At 38.5% G+C, this 22,205-nt stretch overlaps 1 protein-coding gene across 2 annotated transcripts in view; it reads right to left on the reverse strand.

Annotated features, from left to right (window-relative positions):
• Positions 1–1,931: 1,931 nt before the first annotated feature.
• Positions 1,932–22,205, reverse strand: part of WBP4 (WW domain binding protein 4) — a 60,232-nt gene continuing 39,958 nt past the window's right edge. For both annotated transcript variants that reach the window (XM_026009620.2, XM_026009619.2), the window contains exon 10: positions 1,932–3,224. In XM_026009620.2, coding sequence (XP_025865405.2) covers positions 3,014–3,224 — 211 coding nt within the window. In that variant the 3' untranslated portion in view covers positions 1,932–3,013. The remainder of the gene's footprint in view (positions 3,225–22,205) is intronic.

Genomic DNA, 22,205 nt, shown 5'->3' on the forward strand with positions numbered 1-22,205 from the left:
TTCTTATTTCATTTATTGAGCTTTTTTATCACTTTGATATTCCTTATCTCTGTGTAAATGTCTCACTCATGTCTTCTACTCTTTTCTCAAGTCCACTGAGTATCCTTGGGATCATTGCTTTAAATTCTCTATTAGGCATGTTAGTTATATCTGTTTTGCTTAAATCTCTGGCCATGGACTTGTCTTGTTCTTTGACTTGGGATAAATTTCTACCTCTTTTTTTTTTTTCCCTATCTCATTTTGTCTGCTTCTCTGGGTCTGTTTCTCTGGGTTAAGAAAGTCAGCTACGTCCTCTTTTTTTTTTTTTAAGTTAGGCTCCACACTGACCATGGAGCCAAATGTGGGGCTTGAACCCACAACCCTGAGATCAAGACCTGAGCTGAGATCAAGTCAGACACTTGACTGCCTCAGCCACCCAGGTGCCATGGTCTTCTGCTGCTCTGAAAGTAGTGATTTCATGAAGAGGTCCTGGAGTGCCCTGCAGTGTGCGTCCCGTTTATCAGGACTTGGCACTTTTGGAGAGTATCCTGTGCGTGTTGCTAATGCCCTCTTGTTGTGTTCGAGTCCCTTTTCCTTTTAGTGTAGTCATCTGCACTGACTCTGCTGTAGTGGGCAGTGCTTGTTCTCTGTGGTGTTTGTGGGGCCCGGGCAGGCCAGCTCTGAGGGGTACGCATGCTGGGGAACTTGGCAGCTGGGCAGTGTTGGCAAAATTTGTGTTGGGGCTCTAGTCCTATGTTCGTCCCCCAAAGTGCTGTGGCATCTGGGGGTTATGTGCTGGGGCCAAGGGGGATGCGAGGTTGGGCATGGGGTGGCAGCTGAGCAGTTCACTAGTGACAGGTGTATGCCTAGTGGCTCAGTAGGGTGTTATCAAAATTAGCCCCGAGGGGGCACTTGGTGAGCTGTCAGGAGAGCATGCGACTCGGTCTCAGGGTCATGAGTTTGAGCCCCACATTGGGTGTAGAGATTACTGTAAAAAATAAAACCTCTAAAAACAAAATTTGTGCTGAGCCCAGGGAGGAGACTAGCAGGCTTGGGAATTGGCAAGTGCTCTGGAGAAATCGTAGGCACGGTGTTCGGGCAGCATGTTAGGTAGCCAGTGTCCGCGCAGCCACCTCCCACAGGTGGCTGTGTATGCATGCAGCGGGGGGAGGGGGGGGGTCGGGGGGTAGGAAAATGGCACCTGGCGGCTCCCTCATTTCTGCAGTCCCCTAGCATCCTCTCTAATTGGCACCGTGTAAACGGTTTCTGTGTTGCCTCTCCAAGCAGGCTGGCTGTTTAGGGGCCCGCTCGCCCAGGCTTGAGTCAGCCGACCTAAAGCTCCAGGTTCCAAGTCCCACCGGTTTTACGGGAGTTCAGCCCCTCTCACTTTTAAGCCAAGCCTATGGGGATTACTCTACTCCAGGTGAGCTCCCTGATGCCCGGGCGCTCTCCACATGCACAGCTCCCTCCCACCCTCCCAGGGGCAACCTCCCTCTGCTCTCACACCTTCCTAACCTTGCAGATGCAGTCCCTTCTCTTTATTTAGTTGCACAGTTTGTTTTGCCAATCTTTGGACTGTGCTCCCTGTTATTGACTTGGTCGTGGAAGATACCTAGTTGTAAACGTGGAATAGGGTGAGCTCAGGAGCCTCCTACTTCACCATCCTGAGCTCTTGATAAGGTGTGTTTTTTGCATGTTTTGTATGAGCTAAAGGGGGTAAAATAAAGCAGCATTCCATCTATGCTTTTATTACATTCTCCAGTTTGAGGACAGTCAAGAACCAAAATGCACTGCTCAGGGAGATGACAAACGGGCTACTGAGAATCTAGTATCTTCATAATGCTATATATTCATGGAATAAGTAGACTGAACAAATATAAAGACAAAGCTCCGAATACTGCTTCACCAATGCTACACTGAGTCTGTTTTTAGAAGGAAAAAAAACCCCAGTATTATTTTTCATAAAGTTTTTAATAAGCTTTCATTTTCTCACATGTACACTAGTAAACTTAAAAAGACAAATATTTACTACCAAATGTTAAATACTGTACAATTTATAAAAAATATAATTTTAAGAATTTGGAGTAATAAAGGGGAGAAACCTACTTCAAATGGATAAAATAAGAAAATTCTACTTTTTTAAGAAATTTAACTAGAAAATAAGACTTTTCTCATTTGTCTAAGGGAACACTAAAAACTTTACTGAAGCCAGAGACCATACTAATTTTGTTCAAGGTTTCATCTACATAGCTTTAAGTTAGCCTTAAAAATTATTTGCCAGCACATGTAAGGCTGTTAAACAGTGCGACTGAGGAAACGACTATGCGGGCGTGGGAAGTCATGAAGAGCAGGGATAGGTCTCGTTCATCTTCAGATCCTCAGCTCCTAGCCTAATGCCTGGCTCAAAGTAATAATATTTAAGCAATGCTTATTGCTTTGAACTGAACTGGGAGAATATCCATTTCTACCTTTGGTCCAATTTTCATTTCATATGAAGCACTGCATTTGAAGTACCTGAGTAGCAGTCCTGGTCTTTGGCCCTTGACCTTAAATTCAGTACGGTAAGCTAACACATGTACGTACACTTTGTCCATCAGCCTTCTGACAGGATCCTCAGAACTGAATCATGGGCCTGTGAATCATCTCTTATGTGGTCTGATTCTTATTTCTTGGATAAGTTACTATCAGTGTGCAAAAGTAATGCATTTTCAGTGCAGGATAAGTATGTGCTTTTGAGTAAGAATGGAATAAAGGCCTTGCTTTTCCATGTTGTAAATAACAGATACATAGCATCTTATATTATGACGTAATTAGCAACTTTTAGACACTGAACATAATACACTGTATTACAATGAAATGTGGTAGGCTTCCATTTTAGGAGCAAAAATAAGTTTCACATGAAAAAAGATTTATTTTAGATTCACATAAAATACATTTAGAATAAATCTAAATATTTAGCATTTAAACACAGAGGAGCTTCAAGATGTATAGTCTCCATGCTGTCCACAAAGCAGGTACAAAAAGCTTTTTACAATTACTGATCATCACCTCGTTGCCTTAAATTTCGAGACTTCCCATTTTCAATTCTTCTCTTTTTAAAGACTGGGGCTACTCCATCTGCGATGACTCCAAGAGAAGTAACTGTTTTTTCTTTAAATACCACTTTGGGTTGCCCACCAATATCAGGTTCTGAAGTTGATACATATTCATTTTCAGTGCTTGGAAGTTCCAAATCTACCTCCTCACTGAAAGAGAAAGTGCAAGTACAATTATTATTTGACAGACATAAAAGACAAACTTTTACATAACCTCAGAGTCCACCAAAGGCCCTCTTGCCCTTCCCACAGCTTGGCAGGTAAAACCTTCCGGGGAACCTTTGAATTAATAACCTTTTTTTTTAAGCGTCTATCACTTAAACCAAAAGCTTACCTAGTCAGGATCGCTGTAGATTAACTGACCATATAAACATGGGTTTATTTCTGGGTTCTCTACTCTGTTCCATTGATCTATGTGTCTATTTTTGTGCCAGTACCATAGTGTTTTGATCACTACAGCTTTGCAGAAGGCTTGAAATCTGGGATTGTGAGATCTCCAGCTTTGTTCTTCTTTTCCAAGACTACTTTGGCTATTCAGTTCCATACAAATTTTAGTATTATTTGTTTTAGTTCTATATAAAATGCTGTGGTATTTTGATAGGGGTTGCACTGTATGTGTAGATTGCTTTGGGTAGTATGGACTTTTTTTTTTTTTAGATCTTATTTATTAATGAGAGACACGGTGGAGGTGGAGGGTAGGGTGGCCAAGACATAGGCAGAGGGAGAAGCAGACTCCCCATAGGAGCCTGATGCGGGACCGGATCCCAGGACCCCAGGATCACGCCCTGAGCTGAAGGCAGACGCTCAACCCCTGAGCCACCCAGGCATCCCTAGTATGGACATTTCAACAATATTAATTCTCCCAACCCATGAGCATAGAATATCGTTCCATTTGTTTGTGTTGGTTAAGACTTAACACTTAACATATGCCTATTCAGTTCAATTATCTTAAAAGTACATGGTAACAAACTTGTTTCCCTCTCAGAAAGACAATGTAGAAAGATCTATAGCAATAGTACTGCAAGATCTTTTATTCCCATCCTACATATACATGGATAAAAACATGTTTTAAAAAGTAGGTTTCTAGGCATAGTAATTACTTAAAAATAAAAACTTAAAAAAAAAATTATCTCTAAACCTAACGTGTGGATTGAACTCACAACCCCGAGATCATGAGTCACATGCTCCACTAACTACAGCAGCCGGGCATGCCCCTATTTTTTTTTATGTAAATATAGTTTGGGAATTTGCTAGAATTGCAACAAAAACAGAATGTAAGCACAAAGATAACATTTCAAACTAGTAACAGGCAGTTGAAACTAAAACAAAACTTCTGCATCATAAAACACTTGAGGAAGAATCTAAGGTCATAATGCAATAAACATTTCCTCAAAAAGTCTGATGAGGGGATGCAGGAAATAGGAATTCTCACTGGAACAGTTCTTAAATCTGATTTCTTTTGAAAACATGTCTTCCAAAACTTTTATTTACTGTATTAAAACTCCTAGTTAAATGCTGTTTTTGTCTTCTTTTCCTACCTTCCTATTTTCTCTGACTGCTTTTCCTAAGAAGGCTAGTAGCCCCTGCAATTGATGGGAGTATTAATTCTTGGCTTTTTATTCTTTTATTATAGGAGAGGAAACTGTGGTTTAAAGAGGTTAAGTAACTTGGTCAACCAAACTGTTACATAAGTGGTGGAGCTTGGATTAAAATCCAGGTCTATCTGACCTAAAAATTATATTCTTTCCTGTGGACCACTCTGCTTCCAAGTGAAAGTAAGAAATTTTATTAATCAAGGAAAGAAACATTTGAGGAATGAAGAACAGTAGGGTTTGGTCACTGGAAAAATGAACTTGTATCCAAGAAAATTTGATGTGGGACTTATGTATTTCACTTGAATCTTGGTGCTTTATGCTGATAGCGTGATCAAGCTGTAGTATTGCTTCTTAAGTGGGAATATAGGAAAGATAAAACAGAGACGGGTTCCATCTTTGAAATGATGGTTCTAGGAACTTCTAGGTGGAAGTTAACAGAAGTGGCAGTTAAGTAGGATACGACTTATTTATTTATTTAACTATAAATTTATTTTTTATTGGTGTTCAATTTGCCAACATATTTAACAGAAGTTTGTATTTGAAAGAAAAGGCAAGAGCCTGCAAGTAAATAAATGCCTTTTCAAATAACTTTGGAACGAGTTATAAAAAATAATTATACAAGTACTTTCACAAAACCATAATCATTTCCAAATTCAAAATGTAAGAACTGTAAAGGTTATAATACCCAAACACAATGTAACAAAGGTAGAAAAATTAAAAAAAAAAAAAAACAACCCTCCCCACCCACGTGTAGAATTAAAAATGTGAAAATCAATAAAATGAAACCTCATTCATAATGGAGCCAGGCCAGCAGGGCAAGCTCTCAACATCCTATCACTCCTCAATTCCAGACCCAACAGGAGAGGGACCTTGTACATGGATACTACTTTGCTATCCCAGCAGGACAAAGAAAGGCTTTCCTCCTCCTCCAGGAACAATCCAGCTAATGAGAGACAGTCAGATCTTAGCCAATGAAAAGCCACTGTACTTCCAGTTTCCTCCAATGAACTTTTTTGTTTGTAACAACCTTCCCAACACCCCACTTTCCTCTCTCTATAAAGGGCATTCCTCTTCTTCCTTCTTTAGACTTGCCTATGGCTTCACCCTATCTTGTTTGTCCTGGGCTGCAATTCTCTGCTATTCCTGAAGAAATCTGTTTTTGCAGGTAAAATACGAGGCAGTTTTATTTTTACAGTTAACACTACTCAGTTATAAGAAATGGGATCCAGTGAAGACCCTCAGCAACTGTGGCTAATAAGCAAAGAGATGATAGTACCTACAGAGCCAACTGGTTTTGTGCTTTCTCACCAACCCTGGAATTTGAAGGTGAGTTTTCTCCTGGATTTTGAGCTCCATGCTAATGTGTTCAAGCTCCCCAGGTTTCATGTGGATTCTGTTTTAAGGTCTTCAGTTTTTTTGGTGTTTTGTTTTGTTTTAATCTCTGAGATTATTTGGCCTTTGTCTGACTCCTTTTAGGACTTGGACTGTTCCTGATAAAACTGTGTGGGTCTTTGGCAAAACTCTAGTCTAGAACCAGATTGTGCCTACTGAAACTGTTCTAGCCTTCCATCTGATGCCTTTTTGGAACCAGACTGTTCCTGTTGAAACTGTGCTGTTTGGAAATTTTCTCTGCTCTAGGGAAAAGTCTCTAAGAAATGGGAGCCCTGTCATAAAAATACTTGAAGGTGCCCCCCCATCTCCTCCCACCTATCTGGGACTCTAGCTTGTTTTATGTTTAAAATCTATTATCCCTATGCATGCACATTTTATAACTAAGTGGCTCAACTTAACCAAAAGTAATTTTGAACTTCAATGGCATTATGGGGAACTTTGAAATTCCCAAACTTGTTTTACTCAAAATTAAATTAGAAGGCTGTGACTGGTAGAAGAACAAAGCACAAACAATGGATTAGGATGCCTATTTTATTTTTTATTGAAAAGTTTTTTAAAAACTTTACTTCCAATACTGTTAACATATAGTGTTCTATTAGTTTCAGGTGTATAATATAGTGATTCAACAGTTCTGTACATTACACAGTGCCCATCATGATACATGTACCCTTAAGCCCCTTTACCTATTTAATACATTTGTCTTTCCTTCTCCCCCCATATCCCTTCTGGTAACTATTAGTTTGCTCTCTATAGTTCAGAGTCTGTTTTTTTGTTTCTTTTTTCCTCATTCATTTAAATTCCAAATATGAGTGAAATTGTATATGTGTCCTTTCTCTGACTTATTTCACTTAGCATTGTATACCCTGTAGATCCACCCACATTGTTGCAAATGGTAGGATCTCATTTTTTTATGGCTAATATTCCATTGTATGTATATATAACCTTTTCTTTACCCATTCACCTGATGGATACTTGCACTGCTTCCATAGTTTGGCTATTATAAATAATTCTGCAATAAGCATAGGGGTGCATACATCTTTTTAAATTAGTGGTTTTGTATTCTTTGGTGTATATCCAGTAGTGGAATCAGTGGATCATATGGTAGTTCCGTTTTTAATTTTTTAAAGATTTTATTTATTTATTCACGAGACACACACACACACACACACACAGAGGCAGAGACAGGCAGAGAGAGAAGCAGGCTTCATGCTTAGCCCGATGTGGGACTCGATCCTGGCACTCCAGGATCACGCCCTGGGCCGAAGGCAGGTGCCAAACCGCTTAGCCACCCAGGCGTCCCCCTATTTTTAATTTTTTGAGGAATCTCCATACTGTTTTCCACAGTGGCTGCACCAGTTTGCATTCCCACCAACAGCACAAGGGGGATTCCTTTTTCTCCATATCCACATTAACACTTATATTTGTGTTTTTGTTTTTAGCCATTCTGACAGGTGTGCGATACTGTGGTTTTGATTTGCAATACTCTGATAAGTGATGTTGAGCATCTTTCCATGTGTCTGTTAGTGTTTGTATGTCTTCTTGGGAGAAACGTCTGTTCCTGTCTTAAGCCCATTTTTAAATCAGAATATTTGTTTTGTTGTGTTGAGTTGTATAAGTTCTTTGTATATTTGGACACTGACTTTTTTATCAGATGTGTCATTTTCAAATATCTTCTCCCATTCAGTATGCTGACTTTTCCTTTTCTTGGTTGCTTCCTTTGCTGTGCAGAAATGTATTTTATTTTTAATTTTAAAAAATATTTATTCATGAGAGACAGAGAGAGGCAGAGACATAGGCAGAGGGAGAAGCAGCCTTTTTGTGGGGAGCCCAATGTGGGACTTGATCCCAGGACCTCAGGATCATGACCTGAGCCAAAGGTAGACGCTCAACTAGTAAGCCACCCAGGTGTCCCTGCAGAAACTTTGTATTTTGGTGCAGTCCCAATAGTTTTTTATTTTGTTTCATTTGTCTCAGAAGACGTACCTAGAAAGATACTGCTATAGCTGATGTCAGGGAAATTACTGCTTGTGCTCTCCTCAAGGATTTTTATAGTTTCAGGTCTCACATTTAGGTCTTTAGTCCTTTGTGAGTTTAATTTTTGTGTATGGTGTAAAAAAGTAGTCCAGTATCATTCTTTTATATGTAGCTGTCCAGTGTTCCCAACACCATTTGTTGAAGAGACTTTTTCCCATTGCACATTCTTGCCTCCTTTCTCGAAGATTAATTAACCACATAATCATGGATTTATTTCTGGGTTCTCTATTCTGTTCTATTGATCCACCTGTTTATATTTGTGCCATACTGTTTTGATTACTATAGTTTTGCAGTGTAACTTGAAATCTGTGGTTGTGATACTTCTAGTGTTGTTCTTTTTCAAGACTGCTTTGGCTATTTGAGGTCTTTAACTGATTCCATACATATTGTAGTATTATTTGTTCTAGTTTTTTGAAAAATGCTGTTGGTATTTTGATAGAGATTGCATTATATCTAGATTTCTTTTGTTGTATGGATGTTTTAAAAGTATTTTTTAAATCCATGAGAATGGAGTATGTTTCCATTTGTGTTGTCTTGTTTCTTTCATCAGTGTTTCTTAGTTTTCAGAGTTTAGGTCTTTCACCTCCTGCATCCAGTTTGTTAGGTTTTTACTATTTTTGGTGCAACTGTAAAAGGCTTTTCCCCCTTAATTTCTCTTTCTGCTACCTCATTATTAGTGTATAGAAATGCAATGGATGAAGTGCCTGGGTGGCTTAGTCAGTTAAGTGTCTGCCTTTGACTCAGGTCATGATCCTAGGTTCCTGGGATTGAGTCTCGCATTGGGCTCCTTGCTCAGGGGGAGCCTGCCTCTCCCTCTGTCTGCTACTCCCTCTGCCTTCTGTTTCCCCTGCTTGTGCTCTGTCACATAAATAAAATTTGTAAAAAAATTTTTAAAAAATACAACAGAGGGATCCCTGGGTGGCACAGCGGTTTGGCGCCTGCCTTTGGCCCAGGGCGCGATCCTGGAGACCCGGGATCGAATCCCATGTCAGGCTCCCGGTGCATGGAGCCTGCTTCTCCCTCCGCCTGTGTCTCTGCCTCTCTCTCTCTCTCTGTGACTATCATAAATAAATAAATAATTAAAAAAAAAAAAAACAGATTTCTAAAAAGAGAAAAAAAATTTTAAAGTAGGCTCCACACCCAACATGGAGCTTGACCTCACAACCCTGAGATCAAGAGTCACATACTCCATTGACTAAGCTAGCAAGGCGCCTTGATTTTCTGTATACTGATTTTGTATTCTACAACCTTACTGAATTCATTTATCAGTTCTAGTACTTTTTTGGCAGAGTCTTTAGGGTTTTCTACACACAGTATCAACTCATCTGTAAATAGTGAATGTTTTACTTCTTTACCAATTTGAATGTTTTTAGTTTTTGTTGTCTGGTTGCTGTGGCTAGGACCAATACTATGTTGACTAAAAGTGGTGAGAGTGGACATCCTTGTCATGTTCCTGATCTTAGGGGAGAAGCTTAGTTTTTCACCATTAAGTACAATGTTTGCTGTGGGTTTTTTGTATATGGCCTTTATCATGTTGAAGTATGTCCCTCTAAACCTTATGCTTTGTTGAGGGTTTTTATTGTGAATGAATGATGTACTTTGTCAAGTGCTTTTTCTGTATCTATTGAAATGATCATATGCTTTTCATCCTTTCCCTTGTTGATGTGATGTATCATGTTGACTGATTTGGGAATATTGAACCACTCTTGCATCCCTAGAATAAATCCCGTTTGATTGTGAATGCTTTTAAAAATATATTGTTGGATTCAGTTTGCTAATTTTGTTGAGCATTTTTGAATTTTTGTTTGTCAGAGATCCCGGCCTATAATTATTTTTTTTTCCTATAGTGTCTTTATCTGGTTTTGGAGTCCAGGAAATTCTGGCCTCATAAAAACACTATAGAACCTTTTTCTCCAACTACTAATTTTTTGAATAGTTTGAGAAGACTGATAAAGAGTTAATTCTTTAAATGTTTGGTAGAATTAACCTCTGAAGGCATCTGGTTCTGGACTTTTGTTTGTGGGGAGTATTTTGATTATTGGTTCAATGTCATTCCTTGTAATTGGTATGTTCAAATTTACTATTTCTTCCTGATAGTTTTTGGAAGGTAAATGTTTATAGAAATTTGTGTTTTTCTTCTAGGATGTCCAATTTGTTGGCATATAATTTTTCATAATATTCTCTTAAAATCCTGTATATTTCTGTAGTGTTGGTTATTTTTCCTCTTTCCTGATTGAGTCCTCTCTCTTTTTGTCGAATCTGGGTCAATGCTTATTAATTTTGTTGATCTTTTCAAAGAACCAGCTCTAGGTCATTATTCTGTATTTTTTGTTACTATTTCATTTATTTCTGCTCTAATACTTATACTTTCTTCCTTCTGCTGGTTTGGGTTTTGTTTGTGCTTCTTTTTCTAGTTCCTTTAGGCATAATGTTAAGTTGAGACTTTTCTTGCTTCTTGAGGTAGGCCTGTATTGCAATAAACTTCCCTCTTAGAATAGCTTTTGCTGTATTCCAAAGATTTTGGACCACTGTGTTTTCATTTCCCATGTTTCCATGTAATTTTAAATGTCCTTTTTTGATTTCTTGGTTGATCCACTCATTGTTTAGTAGCATGCTATCTATCTATCTATTTATTTATTTATTTATTTATTTATTTTTTAATTTTTATTTTTTTTAGTACCATGTTATTTAGCCTCCATGTAAATGTCCTCTTTCTAGACTTTTTTCTTAAGGTTGATTTTTAGTTTTATAGTATTGTGTTCAAAAAAAGATGAATGGTAGGACTTCAATTTTTTTCATTTCATTGAGACTGGTTTTGTGGCCTAATACATGATCTGTTCTGGAGAGCTATGAGCACTTGAAAAGAATGTATATTTTGCTGTTTTAGGATGGAATGTTCTGAATGTATGTTAGATCCATCTGGTCCAATGTGTCATTCAAAGCCAATGTCCTTGTTGATTTTTTGTTTGTATGATGTGTCCATCACTCTGAGTGGGGTGTTAAAGTCCTTTACTATTATTGTATTACTGTTGATCAGTTCCTTTATGTTGGTTATTTAATGTTTTATGTATTTGGGTACTCCTATGTTGGATGCACAAATATTTACAACTGTTATATTTTATTGTCCCCTTTATTATTATATAATGTCCTTTTTTGTATCTTGTTATAGTCTTTGTTTTAAAGTCTATTTTGTCTTAAAGAAAAGGGTATTTTGTCCTAAGTATTTTGCCACTTGGGCTTTCTTTTGATACCCATTTTCATGAGAGATGTTTCTTCATTCCCTTGTGTTCATTTGGAAGGTGTTTTTAGGTCTGAAATGAGTCTCTTGTAGGCAGCATATAGATAAGTCTTACTTTTTATCCATTCCAATACTGTCTTTTGATTGGAGTGTTCAGTCCATTTCCATTCAAAGTTATCATTGATAGGTATTTATTGCCATTTTGTTACTTGTCTTATGGTTGTTTTTGTAGTTCTTTTCTGTTCCTTTCTTTTTTTCCTTCTCTGATTAGTGGCCTAAGTGATATACTTGGGTTCCTTTCTCTTTATTCTTTATATATCTTTTACTGGTTTTTGAATTGTGGTTACCATTAAATATAACATCTTCTGCATACAGCAATCTATATTTAGTTGATGGTTGTTTAAGTTTGAACCTATTCTTTAACCTTCTCCCCCCTACACTTGAGGTATATGGTTTCATAATTTACATTCTTTTATTTTGTGAATCCCTTGACTGATTTTATAGATATACTGCTTTTGTTTCCTACTTTTCTTACTCCTACTTATGGTCTGTCTTTCCACTAAAAAAAGTCCCCTTTAAAATTTCTTGTAGGGTTAGTTTAGTGGTCATGAATTCCTTTAACTTTGTTTTTTTTTTTTTTTTTTTTTTTATGATAGTCACAGAGAGAGGCAGAGACACAGGCAGAGGAAGAAGCAGGCTCCATGCACCGGGAGCCTGACGTGGGATTCGATCCCGGGTCTCCAGGATCGCGCCCTGGGCCAAAGGCAGGCGCCAAACCGCTGCACCTCCCAGGGATCCCCAATTCCTTTAACTTTGTTGGGCAAATTCTTCATCTCTGGGATGCTTATTTTATTTTAAAAGATTTTATTTATTTATTCATGAGAGATACACAGAGAGAGGCAGAGACCTAAGAAGAGGGAGAAGCAGGCCCTCTGCTGAGCAGGGAGCCTGATGCAGGACTCAATCCCAGGACCTCGGGATCATGACCTGACCTGAAGGTAGAGAGAGGCTCAACCACTGAGCCACCCAGGTGCCCCTGGGATGCCTATTTTATTTTATTATTTATTTTTTATTTTTTATTTTTATTTATTTATGATAGTCAGAGAGAGAGAGAGGCAGAGACATAGGCAGAGGGAGAAGCAGGCTCCATGCACCGGGAGCCCGATGTGGGACTCGATCCTGGGTCTCCAGGATCGCGCCCTGGGCCAAAGGCAAGTGCCAAACCACTGCGCCACCCAGGGATCCCGGGATGCCTATTTTAAATAGTACCTTGGGGCTTCCAGATGTTTTCAGGATTGAGGTCCCCCCCCCCCCCCCGCAAATGCTATTTCTGAATCAACTGAGGCAAACAACTGAAAGACATCAAAATGGCTTCTGAGGCTTTTTTCTCCCTCCCTCCATCTGCACCCATCTTGTACTCAGGCCCCACCTCTGATACCATTTTTGTCTATTCTCTCTGCTGAACTTGCCTTTTCCTACTCATCTCTCTGCTCCTTCCTCTCCTGAACCTATTAAAACCTGCTTCTTTAAAGTTAAGTTTTCTGAAGACCTAAATAAACCCTATGGTCTGTGGACTAAGGCTCAATTGTAAGCCATGGTTAATGAGTTTTCTAAAGTAACTGAGGGTCCCAATAACTTTGCTGAAAAATATAGCATAGTTATAAAAATATAGCATGAGAAACCAAGGTGGTAAGTTTGAATATCAATTATCCCATGGGCTTGTTGGTGAGAACCAGGCCAAACACTGGATGAAACTAGCTAGAGAACATCCTGAAAAACAAACCTCTAACCTTTGGTAAGATGATAGAACACTTGTTGGAAATCTCCACCAAGCAATTACAGTAGCATTTCCTAAGCCCACTGTCTGAAATAAAACTCAGGCAAATGCTTGATGAACCCATTCATGACGATTACAATTGACACCAACTGTCTTTAAAGAAAATTCTGATCTTTTCTTTAGATGTTGAGTCCACCCAGGTAGCATTTAACTCTATGTTTATTAATGTTCCAATTTGGGAATTTCTCCTTTAGTTAAAAAGATCAGGATGAAATGGTAAATTGCCACTCCAGATTTAGTGAATATAGCAAACCAGCTTGCTCACATCCTAGGTGAGTCACCTAAAAGCCTGCTAAAATTATCAATTTTCAACTCCAGCAAATGAAGGCCCTTAAACACAAAACCAAAAAACCTAGTTTCTGCTATTATTGCAAAGAGCCAAGGCAGCTGAAAAGAACAAAAAGGTTATAAATTTAAGCTCTCCAGGCACTTTCAGCCCTCTAGTCAGTCTTTTTAATGACCTCTTAATTTCCCAATGACGGGGCTCTAAGGAACTGCAGGGGCTCTTTCCTCTTAATCAGCTTGGAGAAATCACTCAAGATTGGAACAAATCTCTCTCCAAATTGACATCAGAGCTACACTCTGTCATCCAGCCCACTGCTACCACACTATCCCTGCCTCATAATAGTAGTAAAATGGTTCAAATAGTGGAGATCTCTAATAAACCACAACAAGTTCCTGTCTCTGAATCTATTCCCTTTTGTCTAGGCTCTTTTTTCCTTAGTTATTGCACCCTTATTCATTTATTGGGCCTAAATTTCTTAGAAAAGCATCTTACGCCAGAATTTCTTTCTCCCCAAAGACGGAAATAATTCTAGAATTTGAATAGCCAACAGGGGAATTAGATGACCTTTGGCATGTTTTATTTGTTCCTATTGAATCACCTACCATCCTCTTTAGGGGCAAAATCCCCAAATGATTTTGGCAGAATCCAAGTGCACCTCCCACTAAAATTCAAATAGAGTCCTCAAAACCTTATCTCATAATTAATCAAGAAGTAAAGAAACCCTTTCAGGTGTCAAATGCATAACACAAGATTACAAGGCCCAAGGCCTCACGTAATACGTATTTTACCTGGGAGGAAACCCAGTGGCTGAGGATGGAGGCTTTTCCAGGATCTCTGAGCAATAAATAACATTGCTATCCCTCTCTTGGCACACCTTGTTGTTCCTAACCCTCATGTGCTACTGACATCCATTACGACTGAAAGAAAATTTTTCATTGTAATTGATCTATGCAGTGCATTTTAGTATTCTAGTTGATAGCAAGAGCCAGTATCTTTTTGCTTTACACCTGGACAGAATTCCCTAAAGGTTTCAAATAGTCCTTCCTTTTCACAGACCTGAAAAGCTGATTTGGATATCAGGTTTTCTATAGGTTCTAATTTATAAAATGTAGAAGATATACTTCTCCCCTTTTTAAACCTCTTCACAAGAGGACAGCACTTACTTATTAAAACTTTTGGCCTTAAAGGGACATAAAATTTCCAAAGAAAAACTGCAGTTTTGCTCAAACTCAGGTTAGGGCACCTGATCTCAGAAGGTGGATTACATTTGGATCCAGGAAGACGTCAAGGCATCCTGAATTTCCCCAAACCTAAAAGTAAGCACCAGTGACAAAGCTTTCTTAGACTGGCTGGCTACTGTCAAAATTGAATCCCAAACTATGGCTCAACCTTTATAGGCCTTATTAAAAAATGACAAACATAACCCTATTATTTGAAAAGATAAGGATAATACAGCCTTTGAGAACTGAAAGCCTAATAAAAAATAAAGCCCCTTGCTCTCAGACATCCTGATAATCAACTTCCCTTTTTTCCTTTGTATGTAAGAAGGAAGAGACTGCCGTTGGAGTGCTGACCCCAGAATATGAAGACTCTCATGGACGCATAGGTTATTAAGAGCCAACAACTAGACCCTGAGCACGGGGATATGCTTTTTTGTCTCAGAGCCATTACTGCCACTGTCTTTTTAGTTAAGGCCATTGAAGAAATAGTGGGTTTCCTTTAAGAATCCTTGTGCCACACACAGCAGAAGCCATCCTGAATTCTCATCACTCTTGCTGACCTCATGAAATCCTCATGCTAACTGCTCCTCATATAACTTTCTCATTGCAATAACCTTAACCCTGCTATTCTCCCCTGCTTCACGGATGAAACCCCTCAGGACTACTTAATGTTGACAGCTCACCTTTTGACTCCCTGTGACAATTTATAGGAAACTCCTTTAACCAATGCATATTTTTCATGGTTTACTGATAGTTCTTATTTAAAGGATAAAAATGGTAAATACTCTGCTTATTAGCACGTTATTGGATATTCCTTTTGAAGTCATCGAGATGGCACCTTTAACCTTTGACTACTTCAGCCCAAGAGGCTGAATTACACATCCTTACTAGAGCTTGTACCTTAGTCAAGGGTAAAGGCACAAACATTTATACTGACAGTTGGTATACCTTGGGGGAGAGCTCATGACTTTGGAATATTATGAAAACATAAGGTGTCCTTACTTCCAATGAGACTAAAAATGACTTGTGTGTCCAAAATGTATTAGATGTCATAGTTTTGCCAGTGGCTCTAGCTATTATTAAGGTTCCTAGGCATTCCAGACTTAACTCCCTGGAGGCCAAAGGGAACCACCTGATATTTCTGCCAAAAATGCTGCACTCAGGAGATCAACAGCCAAACCTCTGTCAAGGTCCAAAAGGATGTTCTCCCAAATATAATTTGGAAAAACTGACAAGTGATATCTAACAGTTGGTTCTAAGCAGGATTCAGCTCTGGGAAAGTGCAGAGGGTGTTAGGAAGCTCAGTTCATACCCTTACCGAGACAGCACAACAAACAGCACAAACAGAGCACCGAACCAGCAGTTTGAAAAACACGGAGAGCAGACAGAAGGGAGAGTGATGTGCTCTTTTCAGTGTGGCCTAGAGACAGAGGGCTCACAGGGCTCCTCCAGGAATAAAGGAGCTGGCAGGTGCCATTTCCCTTCCCTGCTCTGTCCTCCCCTCCATATAAACAATGGCCACCTATGGGAACCAGTGAAGCCAACACTCATTACCTAACTTGCTTACACCAAGCCCTGCTGCCCACCCCCTAACCCCATGCTTCAGTGGATCTCCCTTCCCAGTAACACTTAACTCTGTACAAGAGAAGTAGGTCCCATCCCTGAGAAGTCTGGCGCAAACCCTGCCAACACTACATCTCTCAACACGTTTTGTGAAACCTCAGTTCCTTCAGGGGGGGGGTCTCATTTTGCAAGCAGACTATCGCACACTTTGTTAAAAGGCACCCCAACCCTACTGCAGACCAAACACTGCCCACAATAGCCAAAGAGAACCTCTGCAGTTGGACTGAAGGCAAAAGAGGTCAAGACTCAACAGCAGAGAACACACAGAGACACTTCCCAATGCTCCAGGCCCCGGGGAATAGGAACACTGCATTGCAGAGCACTATAGGACTTTTCATAAGACTATTAGTGTTGAGAGCAAGAAGTAGGGACACCTGGGTGGCTCAGTAGGTAAGCATCTGCCTTTGGTTCAGGGCGTGATCCCAGGATTGAGTCCCACATCAAGCTCCTCCCAGGGAGCCTGCTTTTCCCTCTGCCTATGTCTCTCATGAATAAGTAAATAAAATCTTAAAAAAAAAAAAAAAGCAGGAAGTAGCTGACCTTCCTAACACAAACAGAAATTCAGACAAAATGAGAACAGAAACACTTTGCACATGAAAGAACAGACCCAAACCACAATGAGAGAGCTAATAAGCAAAATGGACAGAATATGCCTGATAGAGAATTATCATAAAGATACTCAATGGACTTGAGAAGAGTGGAAAATATCAATGAGACCCTAACACAGAGATTAAAAATAACCAGAGATCAAGGACGCAATATATGCAATTAAAAATACACCTGATGAATAAAGAGCAGGCTAGATGAAGTAGAGGAAGAAATAACTGACCCAGAAAAAGAGAGTAATGGAAGGTAATCTGAGAAAAGGAGAAGAAAAAAAACTATTCAAATTAAGAACAGTCTTAGGGAACTCAGTGATTCCATCAAGTGTAATAATATTTGCATTATATGTAACTCAGAAGAAAAAGAGAAGAGGGGCAGAAAATTTATTTGAAAAAATAACAGCTGAGAAGTTCCCTAATCTGGGGAAGGAAACTGATATCCAGATCCAGGAAGCACAGAGAGCTCCCCAAAAATTCAACTCAAGGAGGTCCACACACCGAGACTCATAGTAATTAAAATGGCAGAAAGTATCATTAAAGGAAAAACAGCAGCAAGAGAAAAGAAAACAGTTACATACAAGGGAAACCTCATAAGGCTATCAGTGGATTTTCAACAGAAACTTTCCAGGTCAGAAGGGAGTGATATGATATATTCAAAGTGTTAGAAGGGGAAAATCTGCAGGCAGTCAAGAATATGCTATCCAACAAGGCTACCATTTAGATGAGAAGGAGAGACAGAATTTTCAGACGAACAAAAACAAAAAAGTTCATGGCCACCAAACCAACCCTACAAGAAGTAATAAAGGAGCCTCTCTAACTGGAAAGGAAAGACCACAAGTGAGAGTATAAAAGTAAATATTTCTGTAAAAATCAGCCAAAGGATTCACAAAATAAAAAGATGAATATGACACCATATACTTAAATGTGGGGAGAGATGGGTAAGGAATGGGTTCAAATTTAAATGACCATGAACATAATACAGCCTATATGCAGAAGATGTTATATACAAACCTAATGATAAGCATACATCAAAAACCAGTGATATACAAAGAAGAGAAAAGAATCTCATTATATTACTAAAGAAAGCCAATATAAGCCATGACAGAGAGCAAGAAAAGGAACAGACTAAATCTATAAAAAAAACCCAAAGAACAAGTAACAAAATGGCAGTAAATACATACCTATTAATAAATAATTACTTTGAATGTAAATGGACTAAATGCTCCCATCAAAAGACACAGGGTGACAGAGTGAATAAAAAAACAAACCCTATCTATAGGTTGCCTACAGGAGACTCATTTTAAAAGCCCAAGATATCTGCAAAATGAATGTAAGGGAATAGAGAACCATCTTTCATGCAAATGGATGTCAAAAGCGAGTCAGGGTAGCAATACTTGTATAAGACAAAATTGACTTTAATACAAAGAGTGTAACAGCAGACAAAGAAGGAATCTATATAATAATAAAGAAAACAATCAACAAGATAGAACAACTGTAAATATTTATGCACCTAAAACAGAAAATAGTTAATAAATAAAGGAAATAATGAAGGTAATACATTAAGTAGGGCACTTTATTTTAAAGATTTTATTTACTTGAGAGAGAACAAGATTGAGTGAGCACAGAGGGAGACGGAACAGCTGACCTCCCCATGAGCAGAGAGCCTGACAAGGGCTCAATCCAGGACCCTGAGACTGTGACCTGAACTGAAAGCAGACACTTTACCAACTGAGCCACCCAGATGCCCCTTAAGTAGGGCACTTGAACACACCACTTGTGTCAATGGATAGATCATCCAAATAGAAAATTAACAAGGAAATAGTGGCTTTATATTTTGTTTTGTTTAGAAGAGATAATATATTAGGCAACAAAACAAGTCTCAACAAATTGAAAAAGATTGAAGTCACACTATGCTTCTTTTCTGAATATAACACTATGAAACCAGAAATCAACCACAAGCAAAAAAAAATCTGCAAAGAGGACAGATATATGGAGGTTAAATATGCTACTAAACAATGAATGGGTCAACTAAGACATCAAAGACGACATAAAAAATTACAAAGAAACAAATGAGAATGAAAACACAATGGTCCAAAATCTTTGGGATGCAGCAAAAGCTATTCTAAGAGGGAAGTTTATAGCAATACAGGCCTGCTTTAAGAAGTCAGAAAAATCTCAAACAACCTAGTCATATACCTAAAGGAACTAGAAAAAGAACCAACAAAACCCCAAACTAGCAAATAAAGGAAATAATAAAGAAAACAGAAATAAATTATATAGGAAAAAAAAGTCAATGAAATCAGGAACTGGTTCTTAGAAAAAGGTCAAGAAAATTGATAAACCTCTAGCCAAACACATCAGGAAAAAAAAAAAAAAAGAGCGAGAGACAGGAGGAGAGGACCTAAATAAACAAAATCAATAATTAAACAGGAGAAAAAACCAACACCATTGAAATAAAAACAGCTGTAACAGAATATCATGAAAACTTACATGCCAACAAACTGGACAACTTAGAAGAAATGGATAAATTCACAGAAACATACAACCTACCAGGAGGTAGGAAGGAGGAAGAATAGAAAATTTGAAAAGACTGATCACAATAAAATTGAATCATTAATCAAAAAACTCCCAAAAAACCTAAGTCCAGGACCAGAGAGCTTAATAGGCAAATTCTACTAAATACGTAGGTAGTAAAACAGTTACTACCTGTTCTTTTCAAACTATTCCAAAAAATGCAAGAGGAAAGAAAACTTCCAAATTCATTCTATGAGGCCAGTATCACTAGTACCAAAACCCAGATACAGACACCACAAAAAAAGAAAACTACAGACCACTATCTTTCATGAATATAAATGTAAAAGTTCTCAGCAAAATATTAGAAAACTGATTCCAACAATACATAAAAAAAATATGCCACGATCAAGTGGGATTTATTCTTGGAATGAAAGAGTCGTTCAATATTTGCAAGACAATCAACATGATATATCACATCAATAAGACAAAGGATAAAAAGCATATAATCATTTCAGTAGATGTAGAAAAAGCATTTGACAAAATTTACAACATTCACTCATGTATAAAAACTCTCCTCAATGTAAGTCTAGAGGGAATATACCTCAAGGTAATAAAGTCTTCCATGAAAAATCCATAGTCAACATCACAATAATAGTGAAAAACTGAGAGCTTTTCCCCAAAGGTCAACAAAGTGACAAGGATGTCCATCTCACCACTTTTATTCAGCATATCCTAGCCACAGCAATTAGACAACATAAAGAAATAAAAGGCATCTAAATTGGGAAGGAAGAAGTAGAACTCTCAGTGTTTGCAGATAATATAACACACACACACACATGTGCATCCATAAAGATTCCACCAAAAAACTGCTAGAACTGATAAATGAAGTCAGTAAAGTCACAGGATACAAAATTATTGTACAGAAATCTGCTGCATTCCTATACACTAATAATGAAGCAGCAGAAAGTGAAATGAAGAAAAAATTCCAATTACAATTGCACCAAAAACAATAAGATATCTAGAAATAAGCTTAAAGAGATGAAAGACCTGTACTCTGAAAACTGTAAAACACTGATGAAAGAAATTCAAGACAACACAAAGAAATGGAAAAACATTCCATGCTCATGGGTTGGAGGAACAAATACTGTTTAATGCAAATTGGTTCAGCCACTGTGGAAACCAGTGCAGAAGTTCCTCACAAAATTAAAAACAGAACTTCCCTAGGATGCAGTAATCAATCACACTACTGGGTATTTACCAAAAAAATTCAAAAACATTAACCCAAAGGGATACATGCACTTCTATGTTTATTACAGCATTATTTACAACAGCCAAATTATGGAAGCAGCCCAGTGCTGAGTGATAGATTAATGGATAAAGACAATATGATACACACACATTGGAATATTATTTGACAATAAAAAAGAATGAAATATTGTCCCTTGCAACAATATGGATAGAGCTAGACAGTATCATGCTAAGTGAAATAAGTCAGTCAGAGAAAGACAAACCTCATGATTTCACTCATGTGGAATTTAAGAAACAAAACAAATGAGCAAAAGGAGAAAAGGAGAGACAGAGACAGAAACAAATCAAGAAAAAGAATCTTAACTATAGAAAACAAAGTGATGGTTACCAGAAGGCAGGTGTATGGGGTGATGGGTGAGGTGATGGGTAAAACAGGGTTTGGGGAATAAAGAGCATACCTACAATGATGAAAAAAGAGAAAAGGGGTGGGGAACAGAAAAGGAAATAAGCACACACGCACAAAAATAATAAAACCCAAAAAAAGAGCTCAGGCCTCACAGATACGGTCTTCATCCAAGGCTGTCTGGTGAACATTAAGGAAGAAAGGCTTCAGAAGCCTGGCTCATTTACAAATTGGATAACCTACACGGAGTACAACTACTCTACTTTTAGAAGTGATTATTAGAATCACTTATTGGAGTACCAATGTTACAAGGAGCCCTGGACCCCTCACTGTCCCCACAACAGAAGCCTCTATAACAACCATTGTCCTTTGCAGGTTCCTTCACTGTCCCTTCGATATTCAGAAGCTCTACTCATCCCTGAACTTTCTAACGAGAGTCAGTTGGTTAGTTATCTTGTGGCAGACTGGTGTTAATCCCTTAAATCCATTCTCCCTTTCTTCCCTAGTATTAGGGCAATGGCTGGACCCATGGTTTCTCAAGACTACCTTTTGGAATCTCTCCTGCAGTTAGGTATGGCCAGTCATGTAAACTAAGTTCAAGTTATGGGTCTTCTGAATGTTGGCCCTAAAACACTGGCTATGTCTTCCAGCATTCTTTTTCCTTTCTGAGGGTACAAACATGGATATGGCAGTGATCCAGCTTTGACAATTCAACAGACAACATTGTGGAGAATGGCAGAGCAACAAGATGGAAAGAAACTGCATCACTGAATGACTTTATGGAATACAGATACAGACCTGCTCTGAATCACCTTCTATCTTTGCATATTATATGAGAGAGAAATACATTTCTGTCTTGAGTTGGGGGAAAAAAAAACCGGGGTGGGGATGTGAAAATTTTCATAAACAGAAACCTCATTTAGAATGGAGTCAGGAGGCCAGCAGGGGGAGCTTTCACACCCTACCATTCCTCAGTTGCAAACCCAACAGGAAGAGACCAAGGACCCACTTTAGTATCCCAGCAGGAAGAAGGCTCTTCTTCACTCCTGCCCCTGCAAACAGCCCAGCCAATAAGAGACCATCACAACGCAGGCAATTAAAAGCCACTACACTTCATGTTCTCAGTTTATTCCAATGGA

Source organism: Vulpes vulpes, chromosome 6, assembly GCF_048418805.1.
Source record: "Vulpes vulpes isolate BD-2025 chromosome 6, VulVul3, whole genome shotgun sequence".
NCBI lineage: Eukaryota > Metazoa > Chordata > Mammalia > Carnivora > Canidae > Vulpes > Vulpes vulpes.